General features: G+C 45.2%; 1 protein-coding gene across 1 annotated transcript in view; it reads right to left on the bottom strand.

Moving 5' to 3' along the window:
* Positions 1 to 222: 222 nt before the first annotated feature.
* The window catches only part of PDLIM1 (PDZ and LIM domain 1), a 39,219-nt gene continuing 12,316 nt past the window's right edge, over positions 223 to 27,125 (bottom strand). The window contains exons 2-7 of the mRNA XM_081552236.1: positions 23,428 to 23,579; positions 21,826 to 21,910; positions 17,336 to 17,535; positions 6,427 to 6,578; positions 1,192 to 1,309; positions 223 to 762 (exon numbers count right to left, since the gene is read on the bottom strand). Of these exons, the coding sequence (XP_081408362.1) occupies positions 576 to 762; positions 1,192 to 1,309; positions 6,427 to 6,578; positions 17,336 to 17,535; positions 21,826 to 21,910; positions 23,428 to 23,579 (894 nt within the window). The 3' untranslated portion in view covers positions 223 to 575. The remainder of the gene's footprint in view (positions 763 to 1,191; positions 1,310 to 6,426; positions 6,579 to 17,335; positions 17,536 to 21,825; positions 21,911 to 23,427; positions 23,580 to 27,125) is intronic.

Below are 27,125 nucleotides of genomic sequence, written 5' to 3'. Positions count from 1 at the left end.
CTGGATTCCACCCCTGGTTGGGAACTAAGATCCTGAATGCTCTGTGGCAGGGCCAAAAAAAAAACATGGCTGTTTCAAATGCCAGTGTTCTCAAACCTGGAGGAAAAGGCCTGCAAATCTCAAAGGAGTGGAAACCCCAAAACAAGAGGAAAAGCCTCAGAAATCTCGTCTGGCTTGAGATAAGAAAGAGGACACATGGTCACATGGTAAGGAGACACCACATTGCCTTTAAGTCTATTAATTTATTGAGTAAAAATGAAATCATCATCAGACATATTAAATTCAGTTTGGTTTGAATTTGGCTGATGTCCATTTGCAGCAGAGATGAGTGGAGGGAAAGAGAAGACACAGTGACACTGGCAAAGGGACACCAAACAAGGCCATCTCCCATTAATTATAAAAGCGGGCATCACACAGCCAGCGTGAGTCATTAGTAAAGGGGAACGTGATGCTGAATGAGCAGCGACAAAACCAAAGTAAGCGAGAACTCAGAAGAAGAGAGAGGCCAGAGCTTTCAGAAGACAAAATGCAGCAGGGGCTGCATGGAGAGCAGTGCTGGGCGAGGAGCTGCCTGCTCACTTGGGGAACACCGTGATCACGTCATAGCCCTCGGGTGGAGTGACCCGCTCCCGGGCATGCTTTTCACAGTAGATCTGATCCTCCACGTAGAAATGGCCCTTCTGTTTCAGGTTGGTGCCACAGTCGGTGCACACGTAACACTCGGGGTGGCGGTGACGGTCCCGCAGCTTCACAAACATGCCGCTGCAGGAGGGGCGGAGGAGAGGTGCTCTGTTAGTGATGAGCACCTGAAGGTGACAGGCCAGGGCTCCTCCCAAGAGGCCCATCCAAAGGCAGATCAGAGCCTCCCCATTGGCTTCCAGTCATAAAGGGGCTTCTCTTGCCTGGAGGCCAGAGACATTCCCTTGAAGACTTCCGGAAGTCCCTCCCACTTCAACAGAGCAGCCCTGCTTTTTCTGGTTTGACATGTTCATACCCTAAGGGTTTCACAGCCAAGGAAAGCCTTCATCACCTGGCTCTGGGACACAGGACCAACCTCGCCTCTCTGCTCCATTTTCCAGGCAGGATTTTTTCTCCATCACGCCCACAATGGGCAACATCCAGCACTTTCCACATTTTCATGGTTTACACAATCTGCAGGGCCACCAATGCCTGGGGAAGGCAGATACTCACACAATGCCAGTGCCACATTTGTCACACATGGGCAGCTTCTGGGCATTTCCAATTGATGCAGCCACTTTGGTGACTGGAGCCTTAACACTTCTAAATCCTGAGGGCTTGTTGGGATCCCCTAAAAGGAGGAAAACACTTGGGTTAGCCAGGAAGGGCAGGATTGTATAAGAATCATTTAGCTCTTTCAGAGTCATTTATATATATGTTCCAGCAAGGTCATGGGCACCAAAATCAAACAGACTTGACTGCTGTGTGATCCTGGGCAAGTTACTTAACTTCTCTGGTCCACAGTTTCCTTTTCTATAAAATAGGAGAACGTTTCCCCTTCAGAGTGGAACAAAATGATTGAAAAGAGACATGTAGCCCTCCCTGGCATATAAGGTCAGCCCTCAAAACAAATTACATTACATGCTGATTGCACGTGCAAACACATATGGGACTTAAAAATACATAGATGGAAAAAATTTAAAACACCTGATAATCAAATGGCAGTGTAGTCAGATGCCAAAAGAAACCCACATTACAAGGACAACAAAATCATTATAGTACAGAATGCTAGAAGAAGTCAGATAAAAACCACCTGCCACAGAGCAGAGACAGTAGCAGCCTTCCTGCAGTCAGTTTTCTGTGTGCAAAACCAGCTCCTAGTTTCTAGAGCTCTGCCTACAGCCCAGTTCATCACCTGTGTAGGTAGCTGTGAATAATAATGGCAAGCTACTAATATTACTATTATTGCTATATATTTGGTTGGCTGTGTTTCCACATCACATTTTTTTTTCCTATGATGTTGGCCAGTAAGTATTGTTATGTTTGTCAGCTATTTACACATCTCTCTCTGGACTACAAATTACTGGAGCACCAGTTTCATATATTTTTTCAATACTCCACAGAGCCTACCACAGGCTTAGCAGAAAAGAATGGTGGGCTACAGTCCATAGGGTCACAAAGAGTCAAACACAACTGAAGCAATTTAGCATGCACACATGCACAGCCCAAGGTATCATCTTGCCTTTCCAAACCTTTCTCCCTTCCTTGGTCACAGTCCCAGCTTTGTTCATTTTGGCATTTTTATTTTTAAAAGATATTGCACTCAAGTATTATTTCTGTCTTGATTATCAAGTTTTGGGGTACCAACTTAAATTCTGTACCCAAAGCAAATGCCTCCCTCACCTTATCCTAATTCTGGCCCTGCCTGAAGGGATCTCAGAGGGGCCTGGCTGGGCAGCCTCATGACTCTGAGTGTCCCAGACAAGATCCTTCACTTTCTGGCTGGAACCAGCTCGGCTGTCTACCTGCTGTGAAGACAAGGAAATGGCATCTTTGCATACCTGGACAGCTTGGAGAGAAAATCGGTAGTTCTAAGGCAGCCAACCCTATGAGGTCAGGGTGTCTTATGTGATGGACTGTTTTTCACAGAAAAATTACCAGGAAAGGTAGGAAGTGCAGGAGGAGAGAAGTAACATGACACATGAGCCCCACTTGGTAGGAGAACCCACATCCCTTTTTGGAACAGAGAGAAGTGAACTGATGGAGCTGGGCACAGTGTGAGCAGAGAAGGCTGTGTGCTGCCTAATGCTGACCTTGCTGCAGCTTATGCAGCCCTGCAGCACCACCTGCTGGCTTGATTTTCTTTTCTTACCAAGTCAGCCAACACTGCAAATGCAAAGAAAATTCCACATCTTTTTTCTGTCCACTTCACTGCTCAACAACACTCGAGGACTCCACACTGCCTACAGAATCAAATTCACGGTCCTTAACTTCACACCTGATGGTCCTCCACAACCTGAACCGCAGACCACCTAAGGATTCTCCCGAAACCCTGGGCACTTGCCAAAATGAGCCTAGATACCTTCTAAGCAAGCCTCCACCTGACTGCACTCACATGAAATACATGAAATAGTCAAATTCATGGCAACAGAAAGTAAGATGGTGGTTTCCATGGGCCAGGAGGGAGGGTACCATGAGGAGTTAGTGTTGAATGAGTGCAGAGTTTCAGTTTTGCAAGATGAAGAGCTGTGTGGATGGAAGGTGGTGATGACAGCACAATATGAATGTCCATGTTGTCACAGAATTGTACACTAAAAAGTGGTTAAGATGGTAAATTTTGTGTTTGGTATGTGTGCTGTGTGCTAAGTCGCTTCAATTGTATCCGACTCTTTGCAACCCCATAGACAGTAGCCTGCAAGGCAAGAATACTGGAGGCAGGTTCTTTACCACGAACGCCACCTGGGAAGTCCTGTATTAGACAGATGTCACCACAATTTTAAAAAAAAGACTCCTTCTCCCTGCAAATTTTAGAATTTGACCTAAAGCAAGAGGGAGTGTGAGGAATCCCAGACCCTTTCTCCCAGTCCAGAGGCTAAATTTCACCCCAAATGAGAAGACCCACATTGAGTCTGGAGATTTATCACCAAGCCCTGCTGCAGCCTGGTGGCTCAGATGGTAAGGAATCCGCCTTCAATGTGGGAGACCCAGGTTCAATCTCTGGGTCAGGAAGATGCCCTGGAGGAGGGAATGCAACCCACTCCAGTATTCTTGCCCAGAGAATTCCACGGACAGAGGAGCCTGGCAGGTTACAGTCATGGGGTCAAAAAGTCGGACACGACTAAGCAACTAACACTTCCACTTTTTTCACCTGCTAGAGCCACACCTCCCACCAGGGCCTCACTGACTATGTGCCTGGCACTTTGCACATGCCATTTCCCTCCAGACTTTAAACCACCTGTGAAGTAGCCATTATTAGCCTCACTGGACATGTGCAGAGACTAGGACTTAGAGAGACGAGCCACTCCCTCAAGGTCTCGTGGTGAGTCGTGGGCAGATCCTGGACACCAGTGCTGGTGGTGCAGTGCTGCTTCATGAACTACAGGCCTTCTCAAATGACAGCAACCCTCACCGAGTGCTTTTACCACGCACCAGCCACTGCCCTGAGCTTTGACCATTATATCTCAAATGAAAACAGGCATTTGAGCTCCCTTACTTGAGAGCCTTCTGCATGTGGTAGATGTCTGGATTGGAACTTAATACTGTTTCTTTTGTGAAAATTTAATGCAAGTGCATATTAAGAGATAAAGGAGAGACCACAAGATCTATCTCCCTTTTCATTTTTAGCAAAATTTTTATTTTATTTGGCATAAGAAGATATCCAGTCATCCAACCCAGGGGAGAAAAACTATAATTCTCAAACTCTCTTGCAACTAGATAGGGCCATGTGACTAAATTCTGGTCAAAATATAAATGGAATAGTCATGTGGGGCTTCTGGGAAAAAGAAAGCTGGTTCATCTGGAAGATGGATTCCTCAATTAGCCTTCCTGGTGCCTGGAAGTAGGCATGATGGCTGGAGCACTAGCTGCCAACTAGCACCAGAAGGTAGCCTTGAGAATGGAGACCACTGGCTTGGCAGGCAGAACACAGGATGGAAGGGGTCTAGATATTGATGAGCATGGAACTGCCACCTCAGGACAGTTCAGTGATCCTGGGCTTCAGGTCCTTCTCTGTGACCTCTGTGACCTGAGGGCGTTCAGCGAGCTGAGCCCTGCAAGGTATATGCTCTACTTTGGGTTGGAACAGACTGACATTTCCTTTCTTAAATAAAGGGTTTTACATCCATTTATTCAGAGTAGAGTTGTGATTTCTCACATGTTTTGAAAAACCATCATCCTCTAGGGTTGGACCCCATGACATCGGTCAGTTGGGCTAAGACCGGAACTTAATATAGAGTATACGACTCATTCCTTCCAAACTGCACAGGTACTCCAAGCAAAGGGGGATATTGCTGGTAGGGACAATATTCTTCTAGCGTAAAAGAAGAATTTTCCTAACTTCCTGTGCCTCTAAATTGCCAATTTCTCTAAGGAACCCACCCAAGTGGGGAGGAAGCCTGGGTGCTGGGTGTGTTCACTAGGGGACTTTCAGCTCAGGAAGGACTCCTGGGGAGCCGATTCTGCAGTTGGGGACTTTCAGGAGGAAGGGGACTCTTCCAGAGGGAGCTCAGTTCTGACCCTTACTGGCTGCCCTGGGCAAAGAGCCAGACCCTCTGGAGCCTGGCTGAAGTGGATCTCACAGAACCACCACGTGTCCTTCCCAGAAGTACCAACTCTCTCTTCACAGGCAGGCACACTGGGAGGAAGAGAGCAAGAGAAGGCAGGACTCCAGTAAGCCTCAGGGAAAAGGACAGTGCAGAGTGTGGAGGGCTGAGCCCTGGGAGGGCTGCAAACCCCAACTCTCCAGACGTCACTGGTAGCTAGGTTGACGGTGAGAATCAGAGGCTTATGAATGACCACCTAGGAGGTGGGTGAGCCTGAGAGTTGTGGCTCACAGGTCACCTTTTTGAGAAGGAGGAAAAGCCTCCCTTATACAGCACACCCATCTGCCACAAATTTCTTACTGTTGTTGCTACAAAGCTGAGACAGCTTGCTGCCATCCGCTTGAAAATTATCATAAGAAACAAACAGTGTCTGATGTATACAGGGCAAAGACTATCTCCTGAGACCTGCAGAGCCACACGGGTAGCCCTGGGTGCCTTGAGCATCAGATCTCACGTGTGGACAAGCTAAGGCTGGCCTGGAACCTCTTGATGAGGTTTCATACATTGTCACAGTTATGAAGCACCTACTGTGTGTGCCAGTCACAATGATGGGTGTTTTGTGTAATTTGATCCTTACACCAATCTTAAGAGGAAAGGATTTTTATCCCCGATTGACCGATGAGCAAACAAGGCTAGAAAGGTTCAAAGGGTTGCCTAAGGTCAATTCCGGGGTATGTGGCCAAACTGGGGGCCCTCAGACTTTGAAGAGACCGCCCACCCTAGAGCAAGAACAAGCGCACAGCCTCAAAGTGAAGCCTGGAGCCTGAATTCCCTGTGCTGCTGATTCATTCACTCTGCTGTCACAGCCCACGACCTTCACCCACTCACACATGCCAACCACCACAGAAACATGGAATGTGGCCAATGGACAGCCCCACAGAATCCCACAACCGTCAAGTTCACCCCAGCCCTTAGTCTCCCGCAGTGCCTGTGACAGGAAACAGCTAAGCAGGTGTGGCTGAGAGCTCATTCATTCCCCCTCTTTTTTTGTTTGTTTGAAAGAGCTTTTAGCATTTTAGAGGCCGGTCTTCCAAAGCACACTGTGCTCTCTCCACTTCTCAGGCTGTGTTCACCTGTGTTTCAGCAACGACTACCCCTCAGCCCAGGCCTCAAACAACAGCTTCGGACCACACACACGGCTGACTACCTTTCTCCTCAGACTCCAGGATTTCCTGCAAAACCAGGAACGAAGTGGACTGTTTCGGAGGCTCATTTAACTCCTGTTTCTCCTGAAGCATCTTGTAAACTTCAGATTCTTTGTCGATGACGAGTCCGCTTGGGAGCTGAGAATGGTCTAAGCTGTAAAGAATGTTTGCAAGTTCATTAGGACATGTCAGAAGCTAGGGGAAAAAAATCCACCAGGCACCCCCTTCCAAGCGAAGACACCCCTGTGTCAAAGAGTGAAGAGAAATTATCCCAATGGATGAAGCCAGGTCCTAATGCAGCCATGGACCCCCTGATGATATGGTGAGGTGTCTGTAGGCAGGGCTAGTTGCTGCTTCAAGTCAGGAAGAGGCTAGTTTGGGTGATTCAATTACTCTTTGGCCTAATCCCATGGAACGGGAATGCTGTGCTTCTTTCAAAATTATATAAACAACATTATGTCGAAAGAAAATTTAGAAGAGGGAAAATATCAACCACAACTGAGCACTGAAAACTCAGCTGGGTCCCCTTAGTCCAGGCCCCATTCTTTCCCCAGAGCAGAAATCAGTGTTTCCTGATGATATCAAAGTGCTCTCTCTGTCTCTATAAACACTCCTCATTCTCATGGCAAGGAGCTCTGGTCTCTTCACCTACCACACAGAGGTAACAGTGTATGCCTTGTCCAGTTCACAGGGTTGGTGGCAAGGATGAGAAAGGTAAGTACTTTGTTTTTTTATTGCAGTACAGTTGATTAAGAATGTTGTGTTAGTTTCAGGTATAGAGTGAATCAATTATACATATACATATATCCAGTCTTTTTTAGATTGTTTTCCCATATAGGCCATTACAGAGTATTGAGTAAAGTTCTCTGTGCTATACAGTAAGTCCTTATCAGTTATCTATTTTATATACAGTAGAAGGAAATAGCAACCCACTCCAGTGTTCTTGCCTGGAGAATCCCAGGGACGGCGAAGCCTGGTGGGCTGCAGTCTATGGGGTCGCACAGAGTTGGACACGACTGAAGCGACTTAGCAGCAGCAGCAGTATGTATATGTCAATCCCGATCTCCCAATTTATCATTTCTCCTACCCCCAAACCTCCGCCTTTTCCCACTGGCAACTATAAGTTTGTTTTCTACATCTATGACTCAGTTTCTGTTTTGTAAGTAAGTTCATTTGTACCATTTTTTTTTTTTTTTTAGATTCACATATAAGTGATATCACATGATATTCATCTTTGTCTGACTTAACTTCACTATGGCAATCTCTAGGTAAGTACTCTAAACAATACAGTGCTGCTCCGTGTAAGGGAGATGGGGTGGGGTGGGGGGGCGGCCGTGACAGAGGCTTAGCTCAGGCCTAGGGATGGGGCAAACCAGGCCTTGCTGCTCACACCTCCCCTTGTCCCTCTGGGCTCCCCACGACAGGATGAGACAGGCAAAGTGGGGGCCTCTTTCCTCCAGAGCCCATTTTCCAGGGGAGGCACTGCTGCTGCCTGGTCTGAGGGAGGGAGGAGAGTGAAAGGGAGGCAGACTCCAGTGAGCTTTACCTCTGAGGTCTGTCCTGAGTCCCACCCCCTCCACTGCCTGCTCTAGCCATGCCATCCATTAACAGCCCAGCTGACCAGCTTTCTAACTTGTCCTCTGGCTGCCACTCTCAGCCCCTGGAACTGTCTTTCCTCTGACCAGAGGCCAGAGAGAGATTTTAAACATAAGAATCAGACTGTGTCATGATGGGGCTCAAAGTGTTCTCATCTGACTCAGAACCAAATATATACAGTTTTAATAACAAAAACACAAACTTAACCAAATTCATCTTCTTTGGAGTAAATATTTGCTACAAAAAGTACAAAGGCTATAAAAGATGTGGCTCTGCTCCCCTCTCCAAGCACATCGCTTGGTACCCCTTGCTCACTCCAGGCAGACAGGTTTCTAGGACGCACCAGCCTCAGGGCCTTTGTACATCCTGCTCCCTCTGCCTGAAATGTTCCCTCCCTGCGTGGCCCTGTGGCCTCCATGCTTCACTCAGGTCTCTGCTCAGATGTCCCTCCTCAGAGGGGCCCCCGACCCTCAGCTTAAAACAGTCCACCCCATCCATATCACTCCTGCCCTTGCTCCGCTCTATCTTTCTCCACATGTTTCTAACTCTTTTACCACAAATTATACTTATTTCTTTATTGTCTATCTCTCCCTGCAAAGTAAGCCCCATGAGGGCTGGGCCATGGCCTGTCTTTTCCATCATTGTGGGTCCTGCCCTGGATCAGTGCCTGGCACAGGGTCAGAGCTTGGCAGGAGTTAGGGAAGTAGACCAAGTCCCTCTCTCCCCTCCTTGCTGTATCGTCTCTGCTCCTGTGGGGTCACAGGGAACCCCCCAAGGCTGTGCCAGGTAAATGGGCAAACCGGGTTCCTGGGTCCTGATCACCTGCAGCCTCTGAGCCTTGGCTGCTTTTTCAGAAGCCATCACCCGCTAGGGAAGAGGGACAGTGTGCCCGGGGAAGCCAAAGAGGAAATACCAGATGGCGATGCAATTTATAACCCACCCATTGTATAATTAGTTTACATTCCATTTTAAATGTGCCTCAAGTCACAAGGTCACTCACGTCAGTGAAACTCCGGGTTTTTGCTTTGACTACACAGCCAGGTTCTCACAGTTGAGGACAGAGCCCTCCAAGAGGGACAACTGCTCTGCTGCTCTCGGGGAAGGCCAACATGTTATGGAGAGAGACGCATCAGCAGGTCACCTGTGCTGGCCGTGGGTGGGGAGGGGGTGGCCACCACCTCTGTCCGCCCACAGTGGGTGGCCCCTGCACTTGTCTCTCTCTTGCATCTCCCCAGGCAGGTGATGGGCCACCCTGAGGAGTGACTGTCACCAAGGGCCATGGTCTTCCTCTGGCCCACCTTTTCAGCCCTATCATTTGAGTTATATGCCAGACTCCTTCTTCGGGTCTTGAGTTCTGAGCTTGCCCTGTACTAAATGAATTATGTTATTTTGACAAACGTTTTTTTCTGTTACACTTAGAACTATTTTAAAATCAAGATCAGACAGTGGAATGTTCTTGGGGAGAATTTTTCCCCTTCTTTGGCCTATGTTGTTATGTCTGGAAGCCACCAAGGGACCGCTAAAAATGACAGACCCCAAACTACAAGGTCATCACATATTCTTCCAGCAAACTGTCTTGGAAAATATTTCTGTGATTAAAAAAAAGAAAACAACTTAGTGTTTCTTCTTAAATAATGACATTATCTTTCTACCACTTGACAATTTATAAAGCACTTTCAACATCCATTGCCTTATTTGAAGCTATGATTTGCTTAATTCAAAAATAATATCCTAAGACCCAAGTCTTAGACATTAGACTATCAGATATGGACAAATGACATCACAATATCTTAAAAAAAAAATTCTAGGACAAAAATATGCATGAGTAACGGAGTCCTAAAAAAAAGCATTCTCATTCTTTATGTATAGTAACAGCATTGAAAGGAAGAATTCTAAAGTGATAAGATTTCAAAAAACGGTAGGTGTATGACTAGAGTTACCAGGAGAAAAACTTGTGAGGGTGGGTCACTAAAAGTAAGTGCAGTCTTCTAAACTCAGTCTTCACAATTTTAAAAACAAAATATAAGAATTTAATCAATTTAACTCCCTCAGAGTAACTATCCATTACACTCTTCATATTTCCTGCTTCTTGTTTCTCCCTGTCAGACTTGATGCTGAATGTATACCACCAGTTCCCTCAATGTTTAATATTTTCTTCCAATCTCTTAGGCCCTGACCACAGGACCTGTCTCCCCAGCAATATCCCAAGTCAGGCACTCTCTGCCTGATGAAGTAGCTGACATAGCCAGGTGCTTAAGGCCAGTAGTCTTTCGAACATCAGGAAGAAACTCCCTTTGAGTTTGTCTCAAGAGGAGGATTTCAGAGGCTAAGCCTGCAGACCTTAAGAGAATACACAAGCCTGTTCCAGTCAAAAGAGCAGCTGGGATGAAGGTCAGAAGGTCAAGAAGAACAGAGAAAAAGCACACCTATGGGACAGTAACCCTGGGAAGAGAGTCTACTCCACCAAAATAGCGAAGTGACCAGAGTGGACATAAAAGACTCTTTTTTTTTTTTGCGCCATCACCTGCAGCACAACTTAATAATCTGTATATAAATCTCAACTAAAACAAAGAAGCCATAAGAAAAAAATCCCACTGCTGCTATAACCTTAATGGCATCATTTTTCTCACATAGTAAGTCAACTTTGGTTCCACACCAAAACTGCCTGTTGTGTGACAAATTTGGAACAAAAAGAGAGATACTTGAATTATAAGATGCATCCAGAAAGAGAAGATATTCTGTTCATAAAATAATTTTCCAGGACGTCCCTGGCAGTCCAGTGGTTAAGACTTCGCTTCCCGATGCAGGGGGTGTAGGTTCCATTCCTGGTCAGTGAACTAAAATCCCACATGCCTTGGCCAAAAAACCAAAACATAAAACAGAATTTTTGTAACAAAATTCACTAAAGACTTAAAAAAGTAGTCCACATTAAAAAAAAAAAAAAATCTTTAAAAATAAATAAATAAATAATAAAAATCATTTTCCCACTGGGGAAGGTGGGAGTGGACATAAGTATCCCTATTCTTTCCACTAAGTACATCTAAACACCTGGACATCAAATATAAGATGAACATAAGATGCAGAAAGGGGGACAGGAGAAGGCAGGCCAGCCAGAGACCCTGGGACCCGAGGAATGACAGTGATGAGTCCCCAGGGTTTTCTTTTTGCTTCATGTATTTCAGATGTGGAGCTAAATAAGGCAGCAACCCAGAAAGGGCAACAAGCTCAGATAAGAGAAGTCCCCAGAAAATCATGCCCTCTCCAACAAAATGATGGAGAAGGCAACAGCCAGGATGGTGCAAGGCTCAGAAACAATAAACACTTTTTTCTGGCCAAATGAAAAAAAAAAAGGCCAGTGCAGGGTCTAGACTTCCACCCTCACTGGTCTGAAATGAGATGCACCAACCACCCCACTGGGGTATCGGAGAATGATCAGTAGGAAGCCCATATGTCATCCCAACCCAGCTGAATGAAGACAGCCTAGTGGACAGCCATGACTTTCACTACCACCCAGCAGTGAACAGGCCACCACTCACCCACTATGAGTCTTGGGAGGCCATGTGGGTAGCCACAACTCCCACTCCAGCAACAATGAACAGCCCCCAGTAACCTCCAGTATCAACACAGACAGAGTGGGGAAACTCAACTTCTACTCCCAGCGTGGTTAAAACCATTCCTCCAGGTGGCCCATCACCTGCCCGGGGATGGAAGGCTCCCACAGTTCCCTGTGGGTGGGAGGAAGACAGACAAGGGCAGGGACCAGGAGCCGTGGATGGGCAGGGGTGGTGGCTTCCTTCCTCCAATTGCAGCCTGGGCAAGTGACCAGCTCATGAGTCTCTCCTACGTAAATTTTGCCCTTCCCTGAGACCACAGAGCATATTCATTCTTTGAGCTTCACTGATGTGACTAACCCCAACATTCTAATTTTCAGGATGTTACCAATGATGGAAACTGGCTGAAGGGTATAGAGGATCTCTCTGTTTTGTTCCCTATAACTGCAGTGTGCATCTATAATTATTGTGAAATAAAAAGTTAAGTATAAGAAAAATTTTCTCCAAATGATGAAGGTTAAACACTAACTAGAAATGATGTAGAGGAGATTTTAGTATGTGATTTTTATATAGGTGGGGAGGATGTAGGCTGACTCAGATTCTTCGTGTCTGAGATGCCCCAACCTGGTTACCCCAGTGTTCACCAACTATTCTGAGAAACCCGATGGAATCATTTTTGAAAGGGGATCCTGGCCAGAAGGCTCCCTAAGTTTTAGTCTTCAAAGGCTGGATGTTGGGCCTAATGAGAAACCAGAGGAGTAATTATCGCCACCATGAGAAGAGGGTGGAATATCCAGAGCCCAGAGCCACAGTCTGTGGGCTGTGGACAAGTTTAGTTAGAGGAGCAAGCAGCCACCTTCATGAAGGAGATTTTCTTCTGACCCAGCTCCAATGAGTCAGGGCTAATATAGTCCCTCTGGAATCCCTGGAACAAAGAACAATGAATGTACTCCCTTATTTCTACTATACTGGTTTAGAAATCTGCATTATGAGTTTATGGAGGGATTGCCTGAGAACACAATTAGGAAAAGCTAGTATCTTGGGGCTAGTGTGTTAGTTGCCTGCATGCTAAGTCCTTTCTTTGTGACACAATGGACTGTAGTCCACCAGGCTCCTCTGTCCATGGGATTCTCCAGGCAAGAATACTGAAGTGGGTTGCCATGCCCCTCTCCAGGGGATCTTCCCAACTCAGGGATCAAACCCATGTCTCTTAGGTCTCCTGCATTGAGTTCTTTACCACTTTACCACCTAGGGGAGCCCAAATCATTATTCCACAAAGAGGCTACCACTCCATCAGAAAGGTGATCAACTGTGCTGGTTGGCTGAACTTAAGCTACAGTGCTGGGAAATATAGAAGTGTACAGTAAGTTAGAGCAAAATCTTCTCCATGACATTTGTCTACGTGCTTCCACTCTACAGAGCTCCTAGTACTGGGAAGTAATGGGTATGGAGCGCTTCATGCATGCTGAAATCTGTAGTAAATAGCATTTACGGAGCACCACCAGAGGCCAGGCCCCATGGTGGATATTTTTTGCACATCTCATTGAAACTTCTCAATAACATGGTGGTCAGGTAGTTCACATTATCTGCTTTATAGATGAAGAAACTGAGTTTTAGAGGTTGTGTGGTTTACCCAAGGTCCCAACAGCTAGCAAGAGGCAGAGCTAGAATTCAAGCTCAGGTCCCTCCATATATCAAGCTTGCACCTTTAAGAAAGCATCAAGTGGCATCATATATATATATATTGAAATCTAGGCCCAAATCACCAGAAAATGACCAGAGCCCCTAAGCTCAATGGAAAGAGGTCAGAGGGCAGGTGAAAGCTTTCTTTTGAACAGAGCAGAATTTCCTCCACCCTCATGGAGGCAGTCAATAAGTGACTGCTAAGCTGAACTGACCCAGAAGTCCTCCCACTCAATCGTGTGTGTGTGCGCGCGCACACGCGTGCACTGAGAGGACAGGCGGCAGACGGTACCTTTCATCTGCCTTACCAGGTTAATTTGGAAATGGCAAGGCTGCCTATGTTCTTGTCTGATGGGGATGTGGCTCTGGGAAATCCTATAAGACACACACACATCAGGCTGTTTTGAAGTGCATGTGACAAAGAAACTCAGAGTGTACCCCAGGGAATCAGTGATGACCTCAGATGCAAAGTATGAAGTGAGCCAATTCTGGAACCTCAGCAAATTTCACAGACTAAACAGTGGGGGGTGAGCACTTGCGACTTCTGCTGACGTAGCAGGCAACGAGGCCTGGTGGCTGCTGGGTTTGCACAAGACTCTTCTTCACCGATAAGCACAACTGGCCTCTGTCGGAACAGACCAGTAAGCAGAGACCCATGCAGAGGGCATTTCCTCTGCCAGGGGCTGCCAGTATTCCCACTGTTTCTGGATTCATCCTCAAAGAGTTCGGGATGGAGCAGAAGCTGGGCCCCTCTCTGCTGAGAAAATCTGGAAGGAGACCGGTGATGAAGACTCAGAGACCACTGTAGCCAAAAAGTCTGCGACAGGAGGGGACAGGGCCTGGAGGACAGGCTTGCACAGTGTCCAGACAGTGGAGATTTAATTGTTTTGGATTGGAGGGAGGGGGCAGGCGGGGAGTATGAGAAAAGAAAGAAGACACAAATGAAAGAATAACGGCCAAGGCCATACTAAAAATACTTCCCAGGCACATATTTCTCCCAATGCATAGCAGCTTTTCAGTGAAGGATGTGTCATTTCCTGGGTTATTAAATCCAGATCATGGAACATTCCACTCTGGGACAGTAAAAGAGGGTCGCGTTCTCAGCCTCCCCCAGCACGAAAGCACCAAAGAATGGGGATCATGGCTCTCAGTGTTTCACCCCCAACTCCCCATTGAGCTGCCTGAGAGAAAGCTTCACTTCAGAGTCTGGCCATGGAAAGCTTAGGGGGGCCCAGCGTGGCACTCTTCCTCAGGTACCCCAGAAGTCCCCAAAGTCACCTTGAAAGGCATCATCATCTCCAGCCTGTAGGACTCAGAACTGGAGGACAAAGAAGCGTTAGGAGCCACTTTGCCTTGGTTACTACAGCAAATGATGGTGACCATTAACATCTTGCAAAGCCAAGTCACATCGCAAGAAGTCTCCCCTAATAGGCCCTGTGAAGCTTAGAAAGAAATCACAGAGCCCTCTTGGTGCTGGGCCCAGGGCCCTGCATGGAGCAAGTACCCCATGATGTCTCGCTCTCTTTCTCAGGGAGAAGGATCATATGATCAAGTATGATCAAAGAGCTCTCGAGAGGGTCCCCACAACAACTCTTTTCAAACATTTAAGTAGTTCGGAACCTCTCATGCCTTAACCTGTCCTAATCTGCACCTGAAGCAATGAGTTTGCCATTTAATCACCCTAACAGCCAGGCAGAGTCTTGCTGAAGGTGAACTTCAGAGAAACTGAACAGCAAAACTGGCTTCAGAACTAATATGAGAACTGAGGATTTCAACTCTAAACGAAAACAAAAAAACAATCTAGGGAATGGGAGAAAATATTTGCAAGCACTGTGACCAACAACAAGGGGTTACCTTCCAAAATATGCAAACAGCTCATACAATTAACATTAAAAAAAAAAAACAATCAAAAATTTGGCAGAAGACCTAAACAGACATTTCTCTCCAAAGATGACATACAGATGGCCTATAGGCACATGAAAAGATGCTTAACATTGCTAATTATTAGAGAAATGCAAATGAAAACTACAATGAGGTATCACCTCACACTGGTCAGAATGGCCATCATCAAAAAGTACACAAATAATAAATGCTGGAGAGGATGTGGAGAAAAGGGAACCCTCCTACACTGCTGGTGGGAATGTAAATTAGTGTAACCACTATGGAGGACAGTGTGGAGGTCCCTTAAAAAAACTAAAAATAGAGCTACTCCAGGGCATATATCTAGAAAAGACGAAAACTCTAATTTGAAAAGATACATGCACCTCAATGTTCACTGCAGCACTATTTATAATAGCCGAGTGCCTGGCAACAGACAATCGGTTTAAGAAGATGTGATACACACATATACACCAGAATATTACTCAGCCATTAAAAAAATGAAATATTGCCATTTGCAACAACATGAATAGAACTAGATAATATCATACCAAATGAAGTCAAAGACAAATATTATATCACTTACACGTAAATAACACAAATGAATCTATTTAAAAAACAGAAACAGAGTCAACGACATAACAAATTTATGGTTACCAAAGGGGTAAGTGGGGGAGGGATAAATTAGGAGTGTGGCATTAACAGATACACACCACCATATACAAAACAGATAAACAACAAAGATTTACTGTGTAGCACAGGGAACTATATTTAATATCTTGTAATAACCTATAATGAAAAAAGAATCTGAAAATATTTAAATACACATATATAGATAAAAAAAACTCAATCACTCTGCTGTAAACCTGAAACTAACACAAGGTTGTAAATCAACTATACTTCAATTACAAAAAAAAAAGAAAGACCTGAGGGTTCCAAGGAGGAAAGACCCTTTGAGATAAGACAAGTTTGGACCACATGATATTTTCCAACAAATTTGACTGTCACTGACATCTAAAAATCAGGAGATTTCAGACAAAAAACTTTCTGACTTCTGTTTTGATGCAATTATCCATCAGAAATGGAAACCCTAGGTCGGCATGTAGTGTCTGACTGGAGTCAAGGAGTGGTTTCCCCTCTGGGCTGGGCATGCACTATACAGCTCACATGAGCTGCCCTGGTCCCCCATGTCTGCACCCAGAGCTCTGTCCTCAAGTCCTCATCTTCCCTGCCACCTTTGGGCAAATGAAGTGACAACTTATGACCTAGTCCCTCCTGTTTTCTACCACACAGAACTGATCCCATCTCTTACTCTCTCTCCATCCTCAAACCCAGTTCTTTGCCATGGGCTGTGGGATTCCCCGTGTTTTTGGATTCATCTTTAAAGAGTTTGGGAGGGAGTTGATACCGGGCCCCCTCTGCTGGGAAGTCGCAAAGGATCCTTTAGATGAAGACTTAGAGGCAGCTGTGGCCAAAGGGGACAGGCCTGCCCAGCCCTGTGCAAGATGTCTCCTTAGACCTCCCCACCCTGGCCAAGCCCTCCTCTATCCCAGATCAGAATCTGTTCCAATGGACACACATTTATATGTGCACGCACGTCTCTTCTTCCTATTGTTTCTACTGGTCCACTGGAGGGAAAAAAAGCAAACATTGCTTCACCAAAAACTGCATCATGAAGTACCCATCCCTTGCCCAGATCGGATGGTGAACATAAGCAGAGAGCCCCAACTCTAAACACTGAAGAATTTTTAAGGAAGCAGCAGGGCTGTCAAGAAAGGAGGATGGGCACTTGGAAGACAATGACCTCAGAAATCAGAACAATAATAACAGGGTCTCAGTGAAGAATCTACTGGACATTTTACAGCTTACTTCTTATTTCACAACAACCCTACAAGGCAGGTGGTAACACCCCGTTTTCAGAGACAAGGAAAATGAATACAGAAACAACTGTGCTAGGGACTTCCCCAGCGGTCCGGTGGTTAAGACAGTCCCGTCCACTGTAGAGGGTGAGGGTTTGACCCCTGACTGGGGAACTAAGATTTCACATGCAGCCAAAAAAGTTAAAAAACAAAGACAGTGCTAAAGTAGATGTTTTTCTCTGGGCTAGCGGTTGACCCTTCTCCCCGCTGCCTGCACCAGCCTGTCCTGGTGTGGTAAGCCTCTCCCAGGACTGGCCCAGGGCGGACTGCACAGGCCTACTCACGCTCCGCCATTCGTCCCCTGCCCACTGGCTGCTGTCTTTGACTCCAAGGCGTTGTTGAAGCTGGAGATGTTTTCAGAGGAGTAGAGGCCAGCTGGGTTATTGTACTGGTTTGTGATGACCCTGGGGGCAGGGCTGGAGGCGGGTGAGGCCGTAAAGGGCACGGCACTCCGGTTGTGGGCACTTCCGATGTGGAGGGCCTCCTGCAGGCAGAGATCAGAGGAGAGATCAAGGGGGTGTCCGGTATGCACCACTAAGTGGGATGGTCCAGGGGGAGTGCCAGAGAGAGAGAGAGGTGTTCCAAAGAGCTACAATGGCCCTGATTCAATGCCAAACTAGCTGAGGCGCTCTGACAAATAAATCCACCCGACGTGCAGCAAGACTCAGGACACTGCATGAGCTGGGAACATGTGGAGGTTCACCTGCCAGCTGTTTCCCGATCCTTTCATGAGGTCCAGCAGAGCCTAATCTCCTGCTGGGTACCCCTGGGCAGGACATCCCTTGATGCCCCCTAGGCTGTCGGGATCCAAGTCAGAGCTGAAACACTCTTTCTTTTTTTTTTTTTTTTTGAAACACTCTTTCAGGACACATTCCAGAGGGATTCAGTACCGGGAGGAGAGGAACCGGCATCACTTCAGTGCAGAGCAGGAGACGATAAAAGGTAGAGATAAATTCCCCAGAAAGGCAAGGTTTAGAAAAGCAAGATAAGAGGGTTGTGGTGTCAACACTGAAGCAGCTGATGTCTAGGCAGACAAGCCTGGGTGCACTAGCAGAAGCAGACTACAGGGAATGACTGAGCTGTTGTTTCTTGTGGGGGAAGGCCAAGCTGATAAGATGGAAGGCTGGGGGATATCTATTATGGGGCGGTGCCCAGGTAGCTGCAGGAAAGGACTTTAAATTCCTCCTGTGTTCATCCTCCTCTTTCTCTAATTTGGGGAAGTACCCACCATCCACCTCCACTCTAGACTGCCAGGTCTCGGTGGATAATTACTGTAGCTACACCACCTCAGAGCTACTCTATGAATACTCCTCAAAAGCTTTTAAACTAACATTCCTTTAAAAAAACAAACAAACAAACAAACAAAAAACATAGCTTTTCTGATGACTCAGCAAGGTGCTTTCTGCACAGGCATTCTGGGTCAACCCCTGCTCCTAGCCGAGAGCGTGCCCTGTGCAGTCTACCGAACATGACGTGCGCCCTATTTTCTGGGCTTCCCAGAAATCTTCCTGAAACCCGGACTCCTTGTTAACACTCAGACCCAGAACAACTGCCCCAAGAGCTCCTGTCCTCTGTTGCTCTTCTTTTTTTTTCTCTCTTTCTTCACTAAACCTTAAAGTCTTTCATGCTTTCTCAGAAATTGATGATGAAAACCACCAGTTTAATTCACTGTGTACTGACTTAGCTCAGTCGGTAAAGAATCAGCCTGCAATGCAGGAGACCGGGGTTCGATTCCTGGGTTGGGAAGATCCCCTGGAGAAGGAAATGGCAACCCACTCCAGTATTCTTGCCTGGAGAACCCCATGGATAGAGAAGCCTGACAGGCTACGGTCCACGGAGTCCAAGAGTCGGACATGAGTTAGCAACTAAACCACCACCACTGACTTAAAAGATGACATGAAAATGTGTGTATGATGATTCAGACAGGCTCCCTCTTTGACATGTTGGAATCAGTGAGGTTTTCCTGTATACCTTACGCCAAGCTGACTTGATCCACATTGGACAAAAGTTCAGTACACATAGTGTGTTCACCAAAGGGAAGTATAATTAGTTCTGCAAATAACTTTGGCAAAGTTTTAGGAAAGTTTTTACTGCACGAGGAATAACAATGAATAAGAAGTGGTCTTTAATGGCAGCAGACTTCCCAAGGGGTGGCCTGGGACCCTGCAGCTCTGCAGGGCAGTCACACAAGCCGGAGCCAGGACGGCTATTCTTTTCTCCTTTCTCCTTCTCTGTAGCAATTTTGAGGAGCACCTCTTGATACTGAGCACCAGGGAAGAGCCCTCATACTCTGTCTCAGCTCAGGTTTTTCTCTGTTGCTTCCTGTTTGGCTTTGGGCAAGTTAATCTCTTAGCCTCTGGACTCTGCCTGGCACCACAGCAGACAGTCAACCAGCGTCATTCCCTTTTCCCTCCACAGAAACCCACGTTCAACTGCAATGGAAGTCAGTAGAAAATGCAGGTTGGAAATTCTGATTTTTCACTCTACAGAGACTCTCCCAAGAATCTATCTGTTTTGTACATAAAAGGAGTATCTCTAACCCCAAGTGAATACTGGTCTTTCCAGAAGTCAGGCGGTTAATTCCCCGCCTTTTGGAAGGGATGATGTCATTGTTTGGGCTTTGTATTTATCAGTCTCCAAGGAAACTCAATAATGAGGAAATATAAACTAGGTGTGTAACTACACTGACCTCAGATAAGCTGGGCTGTGGGCTGGCCTTACATGAACGAACAGATCCTTCAATTACAGATGAACTCTGCTCTTACTCACTCCTCTGTTTTAGAGTGACTGGAAGTGGAAGATTTTGGGAAAATGAGAGGTGGGAAGTTTTTCATATGAACAAAGAATTACTGGAATCCAAAAAAAATATATAGTCAAATTAAATGTTAAAGTGTTTGATGTTTTTTTTTTAACCTGAAGAAAATTACCTTCAAAAGACTAATGATAGTTTCTCATGTTTAAGATGGAAATTCAAGTATAATACATATAAAAAGTATAACTGAAATTTAAACATTGCCTTCCTGAAGTGAAAAATTAGGATTTTAGAAAGACTGCACTAAAACAAAATCATTCCTTATATATTATAAAACATACGACGACTTAACAGGTTAAAACTTAACATTTATAGTAAACTAATGAAGTGGCTGAGAACTTCCTAGGAAACTGGAATTTACTGTGGCATGTTTTAAATTAGTTTGCACAGCTGCCAATTTATAAACTGAATGCCATTTCATGAACTTTCCTTAGAGGAGCTGTAGAGAATAATATGGTCATGTCAGTTTTGAAATGGCAGATGCAAAATGATCCTTAAAGTGATTGTTAGGACTAAGTATTATTTTTAATAATTAATGGGAAAAATTTTGTGTGATTACATTTCTGACATTTTAATGGAAGACATTTGAGAAATACCATTCACATACAACCACTAATTTACCCATACAAATGTACCAGTGAGTTCAATTTCATACCAGTTTCTGTTTTAGGTATAAAAGATAACTAGCTATATTTTATCTTTTGATTATATCTTAATATACTATAAAAATGAAACAGTGTCTGAAATTGAGAAAAAAAAATTAAACTTCGAATCTTCAATTGGGGCTAAATGTATAACAATCACAAACCATTTTAAAAGAAGTTTTCAAAAGCCATTATTGACTTACTACTAACATACCACTAACAACTCATTCATTTATCCAACAGACACACTGTGAAAAGTAGCCTACCAAGTGCGAGGAGTTTTACAAAGATGTTCTAAACATTCTTCTTTACATTTCCTGTCCTTATTGCTAAAGAACATCCATCCATTCATTGTAGAGAAGAAATAAAATCATTATTAATGATTCCAAATATGGGATCTCCAGACAATTTCCCATCCCAGGAAATTCTATTTGGGCAACAAACTGTGCATTGACTCCCTATCCTATTTTCCAACATGCTGCTGCTGCTGCTGCTGCTGCTGCTGCTAAGTCGCTTCAGTCGTGTCCGACTCTGTGCGACCCCATAGACGGCAGCCCACCAGGCTCCGCCGTCCCTGGGATTCTCCAAGCAAGAATACTGGAGTGGGTTGCCATTTCCTTCTCCAGTACATGAAAGGGAAAAGTGAAAGTGAAGTCGCTCAGTCGTGTCCGACTCTTAGCGACCCCATGGACTGCAGCCTACCAGGCTCCTCCATCTATGGGATTTCCCAGGCAAGAGTACTGGAGTAGGGTGCCATTGCCTTCTCCTTTCCAACATGAACTACCAAATAATTTTAGTAATTTTAAGGAAAACTAGAGCACTTAGCATTTCCACCCTAAGACTCTTGGAAACCAGGTAGTGGGATGAAGGGTGGCCAGGGATATCTGGGTCCAGTACTACATTTCCCTGCAACCCTCTAAGTTGTAGGCCTCAGGACCCAAACTTCTTTCCATCTTTAGCACAATTCATTTGCATCGGCAGTCCATCATGAGCTGAGTCAGTGCTTCTATTTTGCCGTGGTTCTGCCACTCTGTTCTACACAGGAAAGCTTCCACCCGCTTCCGTATCCCCTTCCTAACCCCAGTGTCCAGCCCAGGCCCTGACGTCACTGCTGTGGGGTTTTCCAGCCCTTTCCTCCTGCAGTTCCCTTACGGGAAGAACCGAACAAGAGCCAGGTCCCAGCGGTGTCAGTGGAGGGCCCTTCCTGCGTCCTATCCCCAGCATCCAGGGCAGAAAAAACAGGGGTGAGCTGAGCTGTGTCAAAAGCGGAAAGGTCTTGGGATGCTAAAAGCAACAGCGCTGGTGAGCAAGTACTTACTTGGGGTTCAGAGGCTAAATTCATCTTGTATGGGTGACGTTTCCCTTCCTCTGTCACCAGAGGAGACCAGATTTTCTGTTCAGATCTGCAACAGATTGACAAAGCTAAGCTGTTTCATGCATGCTAATAATAATACACACTAAAAATGGAGTGGGGAACTGTCCCCTCTTACCCAGCTACTAGCACTCTGCTCCCCAGCCTCCCCTCTATTTTACCACTGATGTGATTTTTCGGAAGCATCAACCTTATGACATCATTTCTGATTGCTGCTCTGACAGCTGCCCACTCAGCCCTGAGGGATTTCCCAGGCTGCTGGCCCTTCGTCCAGCCTCATCCCTCCCCCAATACATTCTGTGTTGCTGACGCAGCTGCACCGGCCTCCTCCAGGCTCCTGAACCTGCCTGATGCCGCCCCACCTCTGCTCAGGACAGGATGAGCTTCTCTATCCCATCCAGTGTTCTTGATCCAGACCAGACAACCAGCTTGATCATGGTGCCTCTTCTGAACTTGGAGAGCATGTCTTTGTACCATTACACAGCAACGCTCTAGGTCTCCTCTCAGATATCTTTGGCGTTTTTGTTTTTGTTTTCACTCTTACAGGTGCAGAATATTTGTACTTATCCTTCTATAGTCAGATTGCCTAGCACAGGGCCAGATATATACAAGATGTAGCTGCTCAATTTAATGGTAAATGGATCAAAAAAATCAATCTATGAATGAATGTCTGGAAGGAGAAGATCTGCACTGAGATAGGAATGGAGAATGAAGAGTAAATGTGCTCCTGAGGGGATAGTAATAAAACAGGGCACCTCTCATGAGGGTAGGGCTCCGAAGCATGTAAGATGGTTTGACACCCTGCCCCACACTTGGTCCTCCTGCCAGTCCCGGTGCACAAGGTAGAAGAAAGCCATAAAGCTACTTTGCAGAGGAGAGCAATGGGTTCATGATGAAGCACTGTGCAAGCTAAGGTTAATGAGACATTAAAGACAGGTGAACAGGAAATCCGAATGAAGAATGTAAACTTGATCCAACAGGAAACAGGGAGCCATACAGGTCGAACCAAGTCACTTCTGAAACCATGCCTTTACAGGACCCCTTCCAAGACTAAATGGAAGAGAAATGGGAACTCTGCCCCAATTACAACTCCTAGAGCATTCTTCTCACTCATCAACCCTAGCTCTCCTTTCTCAAACTTTCAGCACTTTGTCTAATGTGCTTAATGAAATCTTTCTCTGTAACTGTAATCTAGTGTAGCATCCAGGGCTCAGTGTTGTGTGGCAAGAGCAGTAGATTCTCAGTGGTTTCATTTCATTATACCTGACAGTACATAATTGATTTTACTTCTTCAAAATTTTGGTTAGTTGTGTTAGATCAAGTGAAAATTCAAGTTATCTTAGAAAAAGACGCCTACACGGTGAGAAGCACTGTGAAAATCAGAGAGGAAGATGAGCAATCTGAAATTCCAATTCCACAGACCTTCAGCCTACCTACACCACACATGGCACTGAGCTGGGGGTCTAGGGAATTCTGAAATAGGTGAGGCAGTCCCTGCTCAAAAGCAGCTTCCAGTTGCTCAGATATGAGAGAGCGTTTCCTCCTTACCTGACTACTGTGAGAGTCATGTTGTCTGTGCAGCCCTTGATTTTGTTCTGAGCTTCCAAGTGTGTCATATTGCTGGTATTTTCCCCATCGATGGCTGTGATTACATCTCCAACACATAAATTACCTATAGCAGCCTTGCTTCCCGGAGTGACCTGGAAAAAAAGGAGTGAGCAAGTTTAGGTACTGTTTGTCTCCAAGAAAACCACTGAGTAAGTTACCACTGGGTTAAGGACTCACTGATGTGTTTTCAAAGCATTTAAAAAGGAAAGAAGGCTAAAATCGTAGGTTACAATGATACCGACCCCTTAGTTATGTAATACATTGAAGTTTACGAGTTGTTTCTATAACCCATTTCATTGGACCCATACAATAACCTTGTGAGAAAGGAAGGCAAATATCAGTCCCAATACGGTCCCCATTTTAGAGACCAGGAAACTGAGGTTTTGAAAGATATGTGACTTACCTGGGATCAGCCAACTAGTATATTACTATGTTACTAGTCATCCAACTAGTATTATACAGAGCCAGGTCTCAAACCCTAAACCAGATCCAGTGTTCTTCCCACTGTCTCTTGTTGCTTCCTTTAAACAATTTACCAATTAAAACACACACACACACACACACACACACACACACACACTTTAGAGAACATTCTGTATAGAAACATCCTATTTCTATAATTAATATGTCATTTACACACAGAAAAAAATTGGAACACTGTATACCAAACTGTTCACAATGTTACATTTCTGTAATGTTTTTAATTTTCACAATGAGCTTAGAGTACTTTTGTAACTGAAAAAAAGCAACAAAGAATATTTTAAAGTATGAACCAGTATACACTGGTTCCTCCTAGCCAAAAAGTTGACTATTAGGGTCAGCCCCTATAGGTGGCTGATTTTCTTCAGGCCAATGCTTCTAAAACAAGGGGTTCCAAATTTATGGGCTATCATGCTTGGGCAAAGCCAGCCAATGACTGCAGTGGGTCATCAAATCCATCTGCCTGCTGAGTATTACATGTGACCTGAATAAATATCATGCCTCATTTGGAGTTGTATGACTATTTTTCAAGTGAATACAGACACTATTGTGATGAACAAAGTACAAACTCATTTTGAAGCAGCACTAACCTCAGAGATGTGTTTTACTATTAAGTATTTTTTTAAACTAAGGTATACTAAAAACATCTAGCTTCCCAGGTGGTGCTAGTGGTAAAGAATCTGCCTGCCAATGTAGGAGATGTAAGAGACGCAGGTCCGATCCCTGGGTTGGGAAGATCCCCTGGAGGAGGGCATGACAATCCACTCCAATATTCTTGCCTGGAGAATCCCATGGACAGAGGAGCCTGGTGAGCTACAGTCCATAATGTTGCACTGAATCGGACACGACTGAAGGGACTTGGCAGCATACTAAAAACAGAACCATCATCCCAAGGTCATTCATGACTTTGTCATTAAAAGACCTTCCTCGATGGGAAGTCCAAGCCCTCTGGGAGCAGAGTACACCCAGGCTCCCAGGGGTTCTGGCCTCACCTTGGAAAAGGCCTTTGACTCCTGGGAGCCCAGTGAAGAAGATCTTGTGAACACTTGAGGGTCTCCATAAGACTGAACCACAGGAAAGAGGCTCAACACACCAAATTAGGACACAGGCTTATGCCCTGAGCCTCTGTATCTGATGCAGTTTTCAGCAGCCACAGTTTCCAATCAGCCCTTGCCAGAAGGAAACACTGACCTCTTGAGGTGGCCGGTGTGATGTTGCTGTCAAGGTCTTCCCCTCATCAGTGCCCGGACCTCACAAAATAAGGGATGGATGACTTCGGTCCCTGAGGTTCCTTCCGGTTCAGACATGCTATGACTTTATCAGGCAAAACTCTCCCGGAATGTAGCAGGATGTGGAAACCAGTGCAGAGATCCTGACCTCCTAACCTTCCTTTCTGGATTTCCCATCATCTGTTTACCAGAGATCTGGCCTTTAGAAAATGAAAGCCCCCAATCTAAGGTTCGGACCTTCTTCCCATGCAGCCACTGGGAAAAGAAATTTACTACAGGCAAGCATGGCCGCTCTCCTTTCAGTCGACTTCAGGGAGTTAGCTCTGAGTCACCCAGTATGTGCAGTAAAAACAAATTCCTCTCATTTTCTGCTTGTCTTCCTGAGAAGACTGACCTGGTATGACTTTGTATATATTTTGTCTTTTCTAAAGAACAACACAGACCCCTTGTTTTAAAAATGCCCCTAAGCATCACTTTATTTACTCTGTCTCCAGGGAGAGCAGCCTGATGAATTCATTTGTCATAACCAATTCTCATGATGTTAAAGAGAAGTTCCCTTGGATAAAATCCAAAATCACTGATGAGGTCCCTAAGGCCCAGGCCATCTCCCTACTAAGCTCCAGCTACAGGGGCCTTCCTTCCTTCTTTCCTGCCTCAGGGCCTTGGCACCTGCTGTAGCCACTACCTGATTAACTTCTGGGCTTAAATGACCCTTCTCACAGAAGACATTCCTGATCTCCAATATAAATTAGGTCCCGCTGTCAACCTTTTCATACATTCTCTTCTTCACAGCACTTGTCACATTAAGTTTGTAAGTCTGTTCTGTGAGTTTGTTTATATATAATGCTTGAGAGCCTACTAAATGGTAAGGTGTGAGAGCAGGATTTTGTCTGTCTTTTGCACTATGATGTCCTTAGGTGCCTAGCTGTGACTGACACAGTTATGTGGTCAATGAATATTTGTCCAATGAATGATTAAACCCAAAATATCTTGTGTTGTTAAATATGTAATCATGCTGCTTTGTTTCATCCTTTTTAAAAAAATGACTATTTCAAAAGGAATCAAATAACCATTTTCCCCAGCATCGTTATCCTGGAATGTGACCACTCACAAAACTAACATAAGATGGGGGGTGGGGGGACAAAAAGCTTGAGAAAATGACAACAGAGTTTCCTTTTACTTTCATATGCTCAGCTGCTAAGAACTCTGGAATTTCCAGTACTTGGTTTAAACTGTCTTGAAGGTAAAATACTTCTGCTCAATACATCCTGACAGATTCTGGACAAGCTAGAACCAGTCTTAAGAGCCCTGAGCCTGAGTAATCAAGGCCTGGCCATCCCATCTTTTGGTCTTTTTTTTTTAAGCCAAATTAATGGGAAGTTAAAAGAAATCTCAGAAAGTTATAAAACAATATCATCAGATGGAACTTGGATGGAATCACATACAAATAAAGTCCATATTCTTTTATGAGCTGTTTATTTCTAGGGGAAAAAAGTGGATTTAAATGAAATTACAGGACTTGTTTTTTACAAAGCTCTATCACATACTTTCTGCTACTTGAGATAATAATGACGATGACCTCATCACTAACATGTAAGATAATTTTACAGATGAGGAAATTGAAACCCAGAAAAGCTGTGACTGACTCAAGTTCACACAGCTGAAGGTTGGAGCCTGAACTTGAAACCAGATCCTCTCATTCCAAATTCCATTCCTTTTCTGCTTTACCACAGTGCCACCAGCAGAAGCTCCAAACCCAAATAATTGTCAGAGTCAAAGACAAATCCAGAATTGAGGAGACTCATCTGTTGTGGCCTTCAACACAGGGAACTGGGGTGTCCCAAACTCCTACCAAGGCCTGGGTACCTCCTGCCATCGGTTAACCATCTCCACTGGTCTGTGCTGAGCTGGGACCTAGTAACACCTTCC

Source organism: Giraffa tippelskirchi, chromosome 2 (genome assembly GCF_054371585.1).
Source record: "Giraffa tippelskirchi isolate mGirTip1 chromosome 2, T2T-mGirTip1v1.2.pri, whole genome shotgun sequence".
NCBI lineage: Eukaryota > Metazoa > Chordata > Mammalia > Artiodactyla > Giraffidae > Giraffa > Giraffa tippelskirchi.
The sequence above is the reverse complement of the archived record's forward strand: the minus strand, read 5'-3'. Positions and strand labels throughout refer to the sequence as shown.